Here is a 15,042-nt window from a genome sequence, read left to right as displayed (position 1 = left end):
GGCTCAAGGACTCCGTCATATCGATCCACTACTGTTTAACTCTTTCCCCGCCATTGACGAGATATCTCGTCAATCAAGAGACAACGCTTCCCCGCCAATGACGAGATTTTCTGTCTTTCCGCAATACCGCTATTATCCACTAGGTGGTGCCCTTCCGCAACTTTTTAAAACCGGAAGTATTGCCCTATGGCAAGCTGCTGCATGTCCGTGTCTGTTTTAAATATCGCTCTGAATGGGATCTCTATGAAAAGTCCGTCACAAAAATGGAATTATCTCTGCTTTTTGCTCAAAATGTGGTGTTTTTGCAGAAACCTACCCATATTCAAAAGTTGATTAAAAAAGATCTACTGAAGGTAGGATGAAACGTTTTTTTTTGTTTGAAAGCAGAGGGTCTGTTCTTTCATTTGGTATAATGTATGTTTATATATTTGAAGAAGAACATTTTCTGGAAGGCATTAAACTTTGGTGAAAATCATGAAAAACGCTGGCGCTGGCTGGCAACTTTTTTAAAAAACGCTGGCGGTGAAAGAGTTAATGACAACATTGCCAACAACTGGTGGAAATTTGAAAAAGAATTGACATCTACTGCAAAGCAGGACTGTCGGATAAATCTAAGAAAGTTCTACACGCTGCTGAACCTTGCCGGCCCGAAGGCTGTTGAAAAGTCAGAATAATTTATTTATGGAGAGGGGGAAAGTCACAAAGACCCAGAGACACTACTGGTAAAGTTTGCTGAATTATGTTTCCCAGCAAAAAACATCATTATGGACAGGCATGCTTTTAACACCGCTAGCCAGGGAAGGTGAGTCGATTCAAACGTATGTCGCTACTTTAAAAATACTGTCAAAAAAAATGCGATTTCGGCGCACTCCATGATGAATTGATCAGGGATCATATCATCTGCGGGATACAGAGTGACATCCTCTGCAAACAACTATTACGTGAAAAAAGACCAGGCAAGACGCGACTACAAGACAGTATTGCGATTGGTTTCATACATCTCGGACCTGACGTCCACATGATACAACAAGAAGCTCCAGAAATACTGGAGTACAAGGACCTTTTTGACACCAATGTCATAGGTAAATTGCCTGTAACATATCATATGAGACTAGATGACACTGTTGCCCCCACGATATGTGCCCCCCGCAGGATCCCTGTTGCCATGAAAGAGAAGGTTAAGGCGGAGCTGGACCGAATGACTGCCATTGGTGTCATTACACCAGAAAATGACGCAACAGACTGGGTGTCTGCTATGGTTGCAGCAAAGAAAAAAGACGGAACAGTGCGACTTTGCATCGACCCAGTGCATCTGAACAGGGCCCTCCTCAGACCCCGTCATCCGCTCAAATCAAACAGCCATTCTTCACACTCGCAACATTCCCCGTGATGGACTTCCTTCCTCTGCTCAGCGCCTCATGTCCAGGCAGACCAGGACCTTCCTGCCAGCAACCACAGACATGCTCAGGCCTGCTATCCAAGACAACGTGGCTGCTGCCATCACCAATCGTAGAATGAGAGGAAAAGAGTATTATGACCGCAGTGCTCACCACCTCTCTGCACTGACACCAGGTCAAACAGTCAGAGTGCAGACGGAACGTGGTTTTGATCAAGTGGCAAGAGTGGAAGGCCCAGCTCAGCAACCCAATAGCTACGTCATAGCATCACAAGGAAAGAGATATATCAGGAACTGGCGACAGAGAGACTGTCCAAAATGTCAGTTCATTACCTACAACTCCTATATTTAAAGTGACAGTGCATAACTCTACATCCTCTTTCTTTCAGATAAGATATAGTTCAACTTAACACAGCCCACATAACACTTTTCATAGGCATCACATAACAAAACCAAACAAAAACACCTACTGAAATATCTGTCCATGCCACCTACCACAAAAAAAAAGGTGACAAAGAACATTAGTGGTACCGTATGAGCAAATAAAGTTAGTTCAGTTAACGAAGGAACACATAGTTATCATTTCCATATCTTGATTTTAGTTTATTTCTTCAGCCTAGGTACTGACATAGTCCCGGTAACGCTGATTGGGTTGGCTAACTCTGCCTGCTCGAGTAACCACCAACTGTCTCTCAGATACGTCAGCAGTATTGACCACTGGTGTAAATATCAATGTTGATGTTAATGTCACTGGGTGGCGACCCCTGTTGGTGAAATTGGGAACATAAATAAACCAGTCGACACTCACCTCACATACGACACATTACAGGAACAGTGTTTTCTCCCAATATGACAATCTCATATTAAGCGGATGAGCAAATTTAAACTTTGTGTGTCTGGACTTGTTTATATGTACAGTATAGTGCACACTGAGCTGTCTGTACAGTATTAGCAATTATATTTTTTGTTTGTTGTTTCATTCAATGTGATAAGCTGTGTAATATCACATTTATTGTTGCAGGCAATTTGATAATTGCCTTGCTTGTCGGCAGGGGCGATTCTATTTTCATTTTAGGTGGGCTCAGCCCCCTAATGAGGGTATAATTCAAATAAATAAAATAAAAAATAGTTTGAATACAGTGTTTGGTTTGAATTCAGCAGAGCTAGGCTACTTTATGGGGTCCAGAGGCCATGTAAGAAAATTATGTGCAACCTGTATCAAAAAAGCATAAATGAATCTCATGATTGCTGATTACTTCATATTAACCCACACTAAATTAAAAATGCCTATAGGCTATACTGCACTAACTGCATGGATTCTAAACATGATGTCAGGCTGAATTTAAAACTTTTCTATTTCTTGCATTTGATTTATTGAAATGAAACTGTTAATGAAACAAAATACCTCATTTTAACTCCAGTAACTTAGTTGCCAGTAAGTTTTTCAGGAAATTTAAAATCCACGATAAACCTTAAACTTTACTAAGAATTTCTTGCAAAAAAGTAATTTAGCCTATTTAAATAAATATGGATTAATCTTTATAACAGGGTTACAGTTAGCCGGTCATAGCAGTGAGTGATTTTCTCTTCTTCTTTTCTTACTTAGTTAACTTTAATGACAGAGACTTCATCAAGACCGAATGCAATAAAATGTTACATTCGGTTAAGATAATCAATTGTTTATGATACTACGGAAATTTAAAGAGGACTGAAACGATCACGAATCCGTGTTCAGTTTATAGAACTAACATATAATTTTTTTAGTGGGGCTAGAGCCCCCCTAACAAATAGCCTAATGACGCCCCTGCTTGTGGGTGAACTAACAGCTCAGTGTGTTAAATTACCGCTCCATCTGAAAGACGGTGATGGCGATTTACTGACGAGATGCGCATAACAATCACATGTGATTTATCGTGCAGCCTGATAGCTTATTGTATATTTGTTGTTTTTGACCTGTAACCTTTATAAATAAGATTACGACAACAGAAATACTATTTTAAATATTGTTCAAGTAAACAGTGATAAACCTTACAATGTCCCCCACCAATGTCAAAATCAATCTTACGCCCCTTGTATTTAAATTTCCTTTTCTCATCAAAGCCTCGCCCCCTCTTTTGATCATTCATATAAAAGCCACTGAAAGGGTTTGTGATTTTTATTCACCTTCTGACAGACCAAAGATGGAACTGAAAATCTTCATTGTTCTCTTTTGCGCTCTTTTCACTGGAGGTGCAAAACACAAAATCCTATTTAATGTTTTATTCGTTACAAAATACATTTCAACCTCATTCTGTTTCTTTTTTTCCAGGACATTCACTCCGATGTTATGAGTGTTTAGGTAACATGGATTCTTGTGAAAACAAAGAGAAGACGTGTCCGGCCACTGATACCACATGTGTAAGTGCAACACATGTACAAACTTCTGGTGAGTTCAGTTTGATGGAAAATAAATTTACTAAAATATCATAACAATGGAAATTAGAGTCATTTAACATGAATGTTAGCTCAACTGAATGTTTTTCATTATGCTAAACTGTAAAAAACTATAAAGCTCACGTGAAGTCCGTCTGACTTGTTTTCTTGTAAATTATAATTGTTTTATCACTCTTAACAAATTCCGCCATGAAACCGTTATTTCTGAATGGCTTGAGGCTCGGATTAAGTGGATTTGAAGTGAAAGTGAAAGTATTTAATGGTGTATAGTATGATAAGTGTTAAGATTATGCGGTTAATATCTGTTCCGCTACATTAATTCTGCCATTGATGCCCGCCACACCTAAAATCTATGTCAGGACCCACCAAAGTTTTTTTAAATGCTCAAAAAATACATTTAGAAATAGGCCTACAAAAATAAATGTGTTCTCTTTTAGAAGAGAGTAGTTTATATTTTTATTGTCATTAAATGTAAGTTTAATTTCAATCCCAAAAAAACTTGCAATTTATTGCTATTAATAGGACAAAACTGTTTCTGTATCATTCACTACAACAATCAAGTTACTTTGTGCGACCCACCTGATCCCACTGTGGGACCCTATGAGTGCTGACCCACAGTTTGAAAACCCCTGCTCTAAAGAATGTAATATACAAAGGGTCCTTAATGTTAAATTAATCAAGACATCCTTTGTAGCAGGGCAGAAAAGAAAACAGAAAGTGTCATTATGCTATGCCAAAACATTTACAGCATCATTGCGCTCTCACACCAATTGAAGGAAAATTATTTCTAAATTTGTGAAGTAATTTGTAAATTTGTAAAGTAACAAATTTCTATAAATATTACTATGTAAATTATATACAATATTATTTTATTATTATAGTTGATCCCACTGTCTGTGAAAGTGCCACAAAGTACACATTTTATCATTTCATGTTCATTATTATTATTATTATTATTATTTGAAGAAAAACTGCATTACTTTTTTAATAGTATTAGTTTTTAATAATATTATGTTACTTGATATCAAAAGATGCCTAATTTATGTGTGTAAGGGTCAAAATTTTAAATTTAAAAAGTTTAATTTACCATATAAACTAAGGCAAATGTACTTAAAAACTTGAAACAACTTGCATTTAAACACCATATCTTCACTCATATTATTTACAGCTCCCATCACCGCCAAATATATATAGCAGGGAAAATAAGTATTTGACACTTCAGCATTTTAGGGGATTTCTGAGTGGGCTATTGACAAAAATTTTCCACCAGATGTAGCCATCAAGCCAAATATTGAATTTATACAAAGAAATCAGAACATTTAATCTATCTTCGATTAATTGTCGATAAGAATTAAATCGATTAAACTTAACGATTGTCGAAAAAACAGACACGTGTGCGCGACGCCTGCGCAAAGCACATACAGCCGGTGAAAACAAGCTGTAGAAGTTAAACTTGCCATGATCACAATGATGCTCGATGCCAAACACACACCTGGGCTTTTTAACCTCACGCGAGACGACGCTGGCTGCTAACGCAACGAAATGGCATCCGATCTGATAGGGTCCAATACAGAAAATGCAAATACGGTTAGGATACTCAAAGCAAAAACTCTCTTCAGGGAGGCCTACAAGATTAGCATAGCAACGCTGCTTTACACAGGGAAGGAGAGCAGGAGCCGTTTTTAATTAACAGATTACAATGTAATCTTAAAGGGGACATATTATGAGATTTTTTTTAAGATGTAAACTAAGTCTTAAACTAGGTCTGAGCAAAAGTGTGCCGTTTTGGGTGTGTCATTTAAAATGCAAATGAGCGGATGAAGTGCAACCACTGATCACAATGATGGTGGTTTGTTGCAATTGAAACTCAATTGTGCTGTGAAATATTTTATCTCTCTCTTTCTCTCCATACTAAATGGTTGTGCTGTGGTTGGATAGTGCAGATAAAGGGGGCGGTATTACCTTATTCTGACATCACAATAAGGGCCAAATTACAATGACCTATTTTTTTACATGCTTGCAGAAAATGGTTTACCAAAACTAAGTTATTGGGTTGATCTTTTTAACATTTTCTAGGTTGATAGAAGCACTGGGGACACAATTATAGCACTTAAACATGGAAAAAGTCAGATTTTCATAATATGTCCCCTTTAAAGGTGCTGTAAGCGAATCTGTGCGACGTCACTTTTTGTTGATGTTTGAACTGTTTTCAAACAAACAGAGCGTAGCTTACTCCTCCCCCTTCCCCTCCCTTCCGTGCTTTCATGAACGCACCTAACCCCCACCATCAAATCCTTCTTGTCGTTTATTGGCTGGAACACTTTGTTATGGTTTCTGTTTGTAGGTTTGGCCACTTTGTTGTTATTGCAGTTTGTGGAGCCTGGGCTGTCTACAGAGATTGCGTTTTTTACAGTTTGATCAGTGGACAGGCAGCAAGCTGATAGTGAGGAAATGTTTGCTGTATGTAATAAAAATGTTTTATGGTCTAAAACGTGTGAATTCCCTTTAAATTCTGTCAAGAAACTAAAATGTAAACTGTAAACGACTGTCGTTACACTCTGAACGCATGCAAAATATATCATTGATCATCATTATTGACTGGCTGAGGCGCTACACGCTAAACACTGTTGTGGGTTTTCTAACGGAAGGTTAAAGTCTTCGTAATATAAGCATCTTTGCAGAAAGTATGCCACATGTCTAGTGACAACTGGACAAGTGCCGTTTGCAGGGGCGTCGGACTGGGGGTAAAACCAGTACTGATTACCAGGGCCACAAAGGAAGAGAGGGCCCTTGAAAGTCTGAAATATATTATGGGGGTGGGGCATGGGGGCCCATCAGGACTGCCTATGCATATAGGGCCCCAGATCTTGTGCAACGCCCCTGGCCGTTTGTGTGCTTCTTGGATATAATAATTACAACAAACTGTGTATCAATGACTCGGAAATCGAGGTGATGACAATGAAACTTTTATTTTGTCATGGAAGCATGGACTTTCATGCGACTGTGCAGAGTGCCCATATGAGGCGGAGTTTACTGTGTCTATTAGTCATTATATTTCATTACGAGATTAAATTGATTATTTTTTATCAAAACACCAACTACATTGTCTCATTGTACAATCCCACTAGCATTTTATTTAGACAAAATAAAATATTTTATGTTGCGTGAGGAAGCTGTCGTTTTTTAAGATTTTTTTTAAGAAAAATAAGAAAACTTAAATCAATCATGTGCAACATGAGATTTTTTCAGTGCATAAACGTTTAACTGTGACGTCCACTCCTCAAAAAAAGCTCACAGAATCAAGCTATATTTGCTATTTTAAATAGCGAAATAAAGTCCTTCCTTGATTAGAGTTGTTCACTCTTTCATAAATAAATTGAGTATCATAAATGTTCTTTAAGAGGTTTAGTTTCATGCACAAATAGCATTAAAAACAACAGAAAGAAGAATAAAGAAGCACTCAATACCTTTTTAAAAGTGGAGATTTTTGCACGCACTTAGAGGGTTTTGCAGCTAAAGACAGTCAAATTTGTTATATACGAACAAAATTTCTAAAGTGACTTCTGTGAAAATAAGGCATTTCAATTACTGACTAGTAACCTTTTCAGGACCATTACAGGAAATTACTAAACCTAAGCATGAGAGCCTGATAAATAAATGCTCATTTACAAGAAAACATCTCAGGAGCACTTAAAGGGCTTTGCATCTAAACTCATCATAAACTAATGCAAGTGAAGGGAGTTTCTTAAAAGCAGACTATTTGTGTGTGTATATTATCCATGAAACGACTGAAATTCTGACTCGAGTAAAAACCTGTGATGTATTTCTTATTTTCTTATTTTCTTATAAACTGTTGTTTAATCTTATGATCTTGTCTTCACGGGTAGATATCCGTATCTCAAGATTATCCAACCCATTCTCACCAAAAAGCGTACAAATGACACACAGTGTGATTATCGTGCAATAGATATGCCAAATTCCGATTTTGCGTGCATATGATACGCCAGTCATTCCCATTCACTTATATGGCGAATCGTTTCGTGACGTTTTATTTATTGTTTTCTCATTTGTTTTCTGTTTTTTTTTTTAACATTTTCGCTTGGGTTTAGGGTTAGAACAACTTTTTGTTATATAAAAATGACATCCTAACCCAAACCCCAACTCTAACCCCAACTCCAAGCGACCATGGCTTAAATATAGATAAAAACATAGAGAAACCTGTATATTAAATAACCTGCTTAAACAAATGTGAAATCTAACCCTAAACCCAAGCGAAAATGGTTTAAGGAGCGGAAAACAAATGAGAAAACGGTAAATGGAACGTCACGAGACGATTCGCCATGTGGGTGGGTGGGAGGGACTGGCGTGTCATATGCACGCGGGGTCGGAGTTTGGCGTGTCTGTTGCGGGATGGTCACACTGCGTGTCATTTGTGCGCATCTTGGTGAGAACGGGTAGGATTATCAGTAGTTGTGAAGCAGAATTGTTTCACTATGATGTAAGATGTCTGTACTTCAGAATTTTAGTAACCTCTCTGGCAACACACACACACACACACACATTCTGGTTTCCATGTTTTGTGGGGACATTCCATAGACGTAATGCATTTTATACCATACAAACCGTATATTCTATTCCCCTAACCTACCCAATTCCCTAACCCCAACCATCACAGAAATCATTCTCTTACTTCACATTTTCAAGAAACGTCATTTTGTTTGATTTATAAGCTTGTTTCCTCGTGGGGACATCAAAATGTCCCCACAAGGTCACAAAAATACTGGTATTCCTATCTTTGTGGGCACAATTGGTCCCCACAACGTGATAATTACCAGGTACACACACACACACACACACACACACACACACACACACACACACACACACACACACACACACACACACACACACACACACACACACACACACACACACACACACACACAAACACACATACACACACACACACTTTACAAATCACAAGGGTCAGGTGTAAAGCATTAAGCATATTCTTTTTTTAGGTGGCCATGCAGTGAAAAAGCAGTCTAAGGGTTGTACAGTGACGGATGCTTGTACAAGTACATCTGTTAACTTCGGATATTACAGGTTTACTATGTCTACACAATGCTGTACCACAGACCTTTGTAATGACAAATACGCCCCAGGTATGTCTTTTATACACATAACTATTTATACACTCACCTAAAGGATTATTAGGAACACCTGTTCTCCTCATTAATTTAGTTATCTAATCAACCAATCACATGGCAGTTGCTTCAATTAATTTAGGGGTGTGGTCCTGGTCAAGACAATCTCCTGAACTCCAAACTCAGAATGGGAAAGAAAGGTGATTTAAGCAATTTTGAGCATGGCATGGTTGTTGGTGCCAGACGGTCCGGTCTGAGTATTTTACAATCTGCTCAGTTACTGGGATTTTCACGCACAACCATTTCTAGGGTTTACAAAGAATGGTGTGAAAAGAGAAAAACATCCAGTATGCGGCAGTCCTGTGGGTGAAAATGCCTTTTTGATGCTAGAGGTCAGAGAAGAATGAGCCGACTGATTCAAGCTGATAGAAGAGCAACTTTAACAAAAATAACCACTCGTTACAACCGAGGTATGCAGCAAAGCATTTGTGAAGCCACAACACACACAACCTTGAGACGGATGGGCTAAAACAGCAGAAGACCCCACTGAGTACCACTCATCTACAAATAGGAAAAAGAGGCTACAATTTGCAAGAGCTCACCAAAATTGGACAGTTGAAGACTGAAAAATGTTGCCTGTTCTGATGAGTCTCGATTTCTGTTGAGACATTCAGATGGTAGAGTCAGAATTTGGAGTAAACAGCATTAGAACATGGATCCATCATGCCTTGTTACCACTGTGCAGGCTGGTAATGGTGGTGTAATGGTGTGGGGGATGTTTTCTTGGCACACTTTAGGCCCCTTAGTGCCAGTTGGGCATCGTTTAAATGCCACAGCCTACCTGAGCATTGTTTCTGACCATGTCCATCCCTTTATGATCACCATGTACCTATCCTCTGATGGCTACTTCCAGCAGGGTAATGCATCATGTCACAAAGCTCGAATCATTTGAAATTGGTTTCTTGAACATGACAATGAGTTCTATGTACTAAAATGGCCCCCACAGTCACCAGATTTCAACCCAATAGAGCATCTTTGTGATGTGGTGGAACGGGAGCTTCGTGCCTTGGATGTGCATCCCACAAATCTCCATCAACTGCAAGATGCTATCCTATCAATATGGGCCAACATTTATAAAGAATGCTTTCAGCACCTTGTTGAATCAATGCCACATAGAATTAAGGCAGTTCTGAAGGCGAAAGGGGGTCAAACGCAGTATTAGTATGGTGTTCCTAATAATCCTTTAGGTGATATATACAGTACATATGCTAGCATTAAGCTTATGTATTCCATAAAATAAAAGGATAATATTTGTTTCTTCTACAGATTCCTCTAACAGTCCCAATGGAAAACAATGTTACTACTGTGATGGACAGAGTTGCTTCAGCAAATTAGACTGTTTAGGAGATGAAGACCACTGCTTTAAAGCTACAAGTGAGAATCAAGACACATTTTTCTGTCTTTCTTTGCATTATTATAGTTGATTAAGTTACATTTAAATTGCACTATTTGTTATGAATCAGAGAACATGGTTTTCTTATTTACTGTATCTAGTAATCGCATAAATATATTTATCATATATTTAACATAGGATAGGGTCATGTATTTAATATGTTTTGTGAAATCCATAACCATGAATATATACTCTATGCATTCTATATATGTTTTATCAGATTATCTGTGTGGTCAAGTTTTGAATGATTCACTTGATCAACTTTTGTTTTCTTTACATTAGAAACTGATGGGTCTGTGTCTCAGACTGTTAAAGGATGTGCCTCTAAATCTGTCTGTGATGCCACATCACAATATCCTCCAGGTTACACGAGCTTCTCGTGTTGTCAAGGGAATCTGTGTGACAGTGCTATGAGCATCAAACAGAATCTCCTCTTTCTTTTATGGCCGCTCTTCTTCTACATCCTGATCCACTAAATTCAGCAGAACTTTACTCTGTGCAGCAGTAATGAGAGATATTGTGGTGGGATTAGTAAAAAAGAGTATGTTTCATGATTTATGCATCTTATCATTGCAACAGCAGTATGTGACATATTTTGGATTTAAAATATTTTTTTAGAAAAAAAAAGATACTGCAAATAGAGAAAACATGAAATAAAATTTAACCACACCACTATACACTTGTTTCAATTTTTTCCAATAAGTCTTTATAAGCCTTAACATTTGAGAATGATATTGTAACGAACATAGTTTCTAAACGAAGTTAACTAACTGTAATTATTGGTATGAACCAGCAGGTGGCAGAAGATAGGCATACACATGCAGCCATCTGCATACATTTTGTGTTTAAAGATATATTTTTTTATTTACTGGGACACAACTTTAAAGGAACAGTATGTAAGAAATGTATATCAATTAATCATAAAATGGCCCTGATATGTCACTAGACATTAAGAAATCATTTTCATTTCAAATACTTATATCACTGACAAACGTGGTCTGACCAGGATATTATCATTTAAAAAGTGGAGTTGCAGCCCTCAACTGATGTTTATGTTGTCATGTTGTGTATTGGCCACCAGTTGTGTGACTGCAGTACCAGGTTTAGCCACAAGTTTTGTGATTGCAATATCAGTTTTGGCCACAATCCTACATACTGTTCCTTTAATGCAGACTTGTACCTCAATGATCTCTGGGGTCAATGATTACAGCCCTCATTTGCACAGCGGGTAAATTTTTATGGTATCTGAACTATTAGAATGTTCACACCACAGGACCTGGGAACGATTTTATTATTAGACCCCCCCCCCCCCCTTTCAGGGACTAAGGGTCTGTTTACACGTAAATGGTTATTTAAAAAACCAAGACATTTCCCTTCGTTTACACACAAAAAGAGAACTCGCCTCTAAATTCGATTCTTTCTAAAAACTCCGGCCAGAGTGGAGATTTGGAAAATCTTTGGTTACATGGTTGCATGTAAACTGAGACAAACAGATGTTTAGCCAGCCAACGTCACAGTATGCGCCAGAGCTCACATATACGGCAAAAGTGCGACCCTGTTCAAAAGAGGAACAGGAAGTGATTTGTTGCTGTTTTCAGGATTCTGATTGGCTTATGTGGGCTTAAGCTTCTCGTTACACCGCCACCTAGAGGTTTGGCATGCTCTTGACGACATCTATACACGGGTAGATGTCAACGAAAACTTCTGAAAACTGACATGTGTGCACAAAGTTATTTTTGAAACCGGAGAGGTTAAAATGTTCGTTTATGAAAATAGATGCCCACGTGTAAATGTAATTTAGCATTGACGAAAAGATTACCTAATGTATTATGTTTTCTATAAAATGTTTTCAACAATGTTTTAAAAATTCTGTTAAAAGTATTCAAGGACCATTTATTAAGGAACAGAACAAAGATTTTGAATTAAATCTTCTAAAAGACCACTTAAACAGTCAAGACCAATGTGTTTTGTGTGGTAAAGTAGAATACTACCAAAAAAAAAAAAAACAAAAAAACTAGTGATTGATTTAGAACACATTTTTATTTACTTTTAGTGATGTTCAGTGTAAATCTGGGTCTAGAGATAAAGACTGTTGTAAAGCTCTGGACTATATTGTACAGAACATGCAAAAATTTTCCAACACAAAATCTAAACAAAAGTTGATTCTCTTTAATACACTTATCAACATTTGAAGTGGATCAAAAAAGTTCATCAACGTTGTCACAAGAACGGATATTGTTTAAAAGACAGCTTTTATTAAGGTTTGATCCACTTTTAATGTTGATTAGTATATATTTCATATTTATACCACGGGCTCTGTTTAAATACTCGATTCTGATTGGCTGGAAGTTGTGCAGTAGAATCGTTTAATGCACAGGTAAGTTAGTTCCAGTCAGTTTGATTATAGTTCAAAATTAATCCACTACTATAAACATTGGTAACCAGTTACCCTTGCAAGCAGAGTGAGAGACACATGTATAAAAATGTTTATTTATAGGTATAAATGGATGATTGTTGCCAATCGATAAATTTGTATGGTGAATATGGCAATTTTGAGAATGGTCCCAGGCACAAAACGAAATAGAAGACGTTGAATGACAAAAAGCGGCACAAAGAATTAACACCTGCAGAGCTAGATAAGATCAAAGATGAGGGCACTGACAGAAAGCCTAGAGGAGATGACAGGCTGAAGGGGAACTTAACAGCAACCACCAACAACAACTCCAACAACAACATGTACATTAAAGGTTTGTTTGTTGCTGTGCTTTACTACATAAAATTTATTCATCAATTATCCATAAATCATTAAAATACTTTAATAAATTTGAAAGTATTAACAATGTAGAGGTTTAAAACACTTAAGCAACATATTTTATGCTCCATCACATGAATCAAAGTACTCCACTGCGTGGCTGGCCAGTAAAGGCCTTAAAGATGCAAAACTAGACATGACAATTTGAATTTTACAAAAAGAAGTAAGTTCCATGCCTAACATTACTTAATATTTTTGGATTGTATTATTTGAGTAAATGTAGGCAAAAAAATAAAAAATTAAGTAGAGATCACATGTTAAAAAAGCACAGCAAACAGTTTTTAATCAGCAGCAGAGGAAACTGCGTCTCTTTCAGGACGACAAACACCTCAGAAACTCCTCAAAGATACTGTTAAGTGTTGAGTTTATGACTACTTACACTTATTTTCAGTGAAATATTGGCTGTATCCTTGCATAAACAACTTAAGGGGTATTTATCTGAATACTTTTGGAGCCATACTGTAATGTTAACTGGGTACAGTAAAAGCTTTCTGTGCACATACTGTTTCAATTATCGTGACTATTTTTATTTTACTTATTCAGGTCACCAAAGTGAAGAGTTGCTTCAACAAATTAAAATGTGTAAACTGACTAAATGACTGTTTTTCTCTACATTGTTTATTAAAGTAGATTAAATTACACTTCACTCTACAGCATTAATTTGAGATATTGACTGTTATTTATTATTTTTTGTGTTTTTGTTTGTAATTTATGTTGATATATATTTGGTAAGCCGGATGAGACTTTTATTTTGAAACCTCCGCTAAGCTGCTAAATGCCAGTGAAACAAAGAACAAGCCAGAAGCATGCAAGCATGGCATGCATTGCTGATGAGTTTAAGGTCACGCTTTAAGTGATTTAAAGTGAAAAGTTTAAGAAATGTTGAAGATAAGAAGGCATCAAGACAATTTCCTTTCATAGTATGCAGCCAACGAGGTAATTTTTCTGTCTGTATTTTATTGTTTATCTGTGTTATTTCACTATTGTGTATGTTAAGCTAACATGGGATTATGTGTTTTATTAGTTTTCACGGTTTGACTTGGAGAAGATTTCATTAAAACCAGTAAAAGGAAACCACTTGTGTCTGCCTGTGCTTGAGAGGGAATTATACTTCATAGTCGGGGAGCCAAAGTCTCAAAAGCTCAATAAAATGGGTTGAACCTGACCTGCTCTGCCATACTTTTTATTTGTGTTTTTTTCTGTTAACTTTGACCCCAAGAACCACTAATTGGAGGGTCTGCTCTGCCGGAAATATCGCGAAAAAAAATTGTAGCCATTTTAGTGTACGCACCCTTTATTTTTATCAGAAAATTGTGAAAAATTATTTTTTTCCTCAAATTCTCAGTGGCTTGGGTAAACTGTCAATGAATGCATTCCAGATACACAGAACACATGTGCTGACAACATCCACTGAAAAAATAACTCTTAAAACACATTTCTGCATAATTTTGCATCAATTTAATGCAAAAAAGTAGGCGTTTTTTTCACTTTTTTCCAATATTTTCATCTTTACTTCACTGCCAATCAACTATTCCCCCAAGTTATGACATCAGTCAATATATCATTCTTTTCACCAAACAGTATACTCATTACACAGAAAAAAATATAAAAATCCAACCAAAATCAATGGATCTGTGATGATTTCACTACTAGTTGGCCATCAACAGGCTCAGAACCTTAATAGAATTTTTGGCTACTTTCAAAATTCCAAAAGACATACTGGATAACATGATTGTTAATGTCCACATTATTAAACATCATGGTCTAGGGATCTTTTTAATTTCAACATAACCCTGTTCCC

At 37.1% G+C, this 15,042-nt stretch overlaps 1 protein-coding gene and 1 long non-coding RNA gene across 3 annotated transcripts in view; both read left to right on the top strand.

Moving 5' to 3' along the window:
* LOC129445425 (urokinase plasminogen activator surface receptor-like) overlaps positions 1–12,302 on the top strand; it is a 52,575-nt gene extending 40,273 nt beyond the window's left edge. Inside the window, exons 1-5 of one of the 2 annotated variants that reach the window (XM_073871517.1) lie at positions 3,499–3,625; positions 3,705–3,821; positions 8,851–8,994; positions 10,303–10,410; positions 10,712–12,302. In XM_073871517.1, coding sequence (XP_073727618.1) covers positions 3,577–3,625; positions 3,705–3,821; positions 8,851–8,994; positions 10,303–10,410; positions 10,712–10,905 — 612 coding nt within the window. In that variant the 5' untranslated portion in view covers positions 3,499–3,576 and the 3' untranslated portion in view covers positions 10,906–12,302. Of the gene's footprint in view, positions 1–3,498; positions 3,626–3,704; positions 3,822–8,850; positions 8,995–10,302; positions 10,411–10,711 lie in introns of those variants that run through there. The other variant, XM_073871518.1, reaches the window with a different exon arrangement.
* A 1,425-nt stretch (positions 12,303–13,727) lies between these two features.
* On the top strand, positions 13,728–14,315 carry LOC141366246 (uncharacterized). The gene is made up of 2 exons (XR_012371350.1): positions 13,728–14,177; positions 14,266–14,315. It is a non-coding gene; the product is annotated as an uncharacterized lncRNA (long non-coding RNA).
* The last annotated feature ends 727 nt before the right edge of the window (positions 14,316–15,042 follow it).

Source organism: Misgurnus anguillicaudatus, chromosome 9 (genome assembly GCF_027580225.2).
Source record: "Misgurnus anguillicaudatus chromosome 9, ASM2758022v2, whole genome shotgun sequence".
Lineage (NCBI taxonomy): Eukaryota > Metazoa > Chordata > Actinopteri > Cypriniformes > Cobitidae > Misgurnus > Misgurnus anguillicaudatus.
Note: the sequence above shows the minus strand (reverse complement) of the source record. Positions and strands in the feature narration are given on the sequence as shown.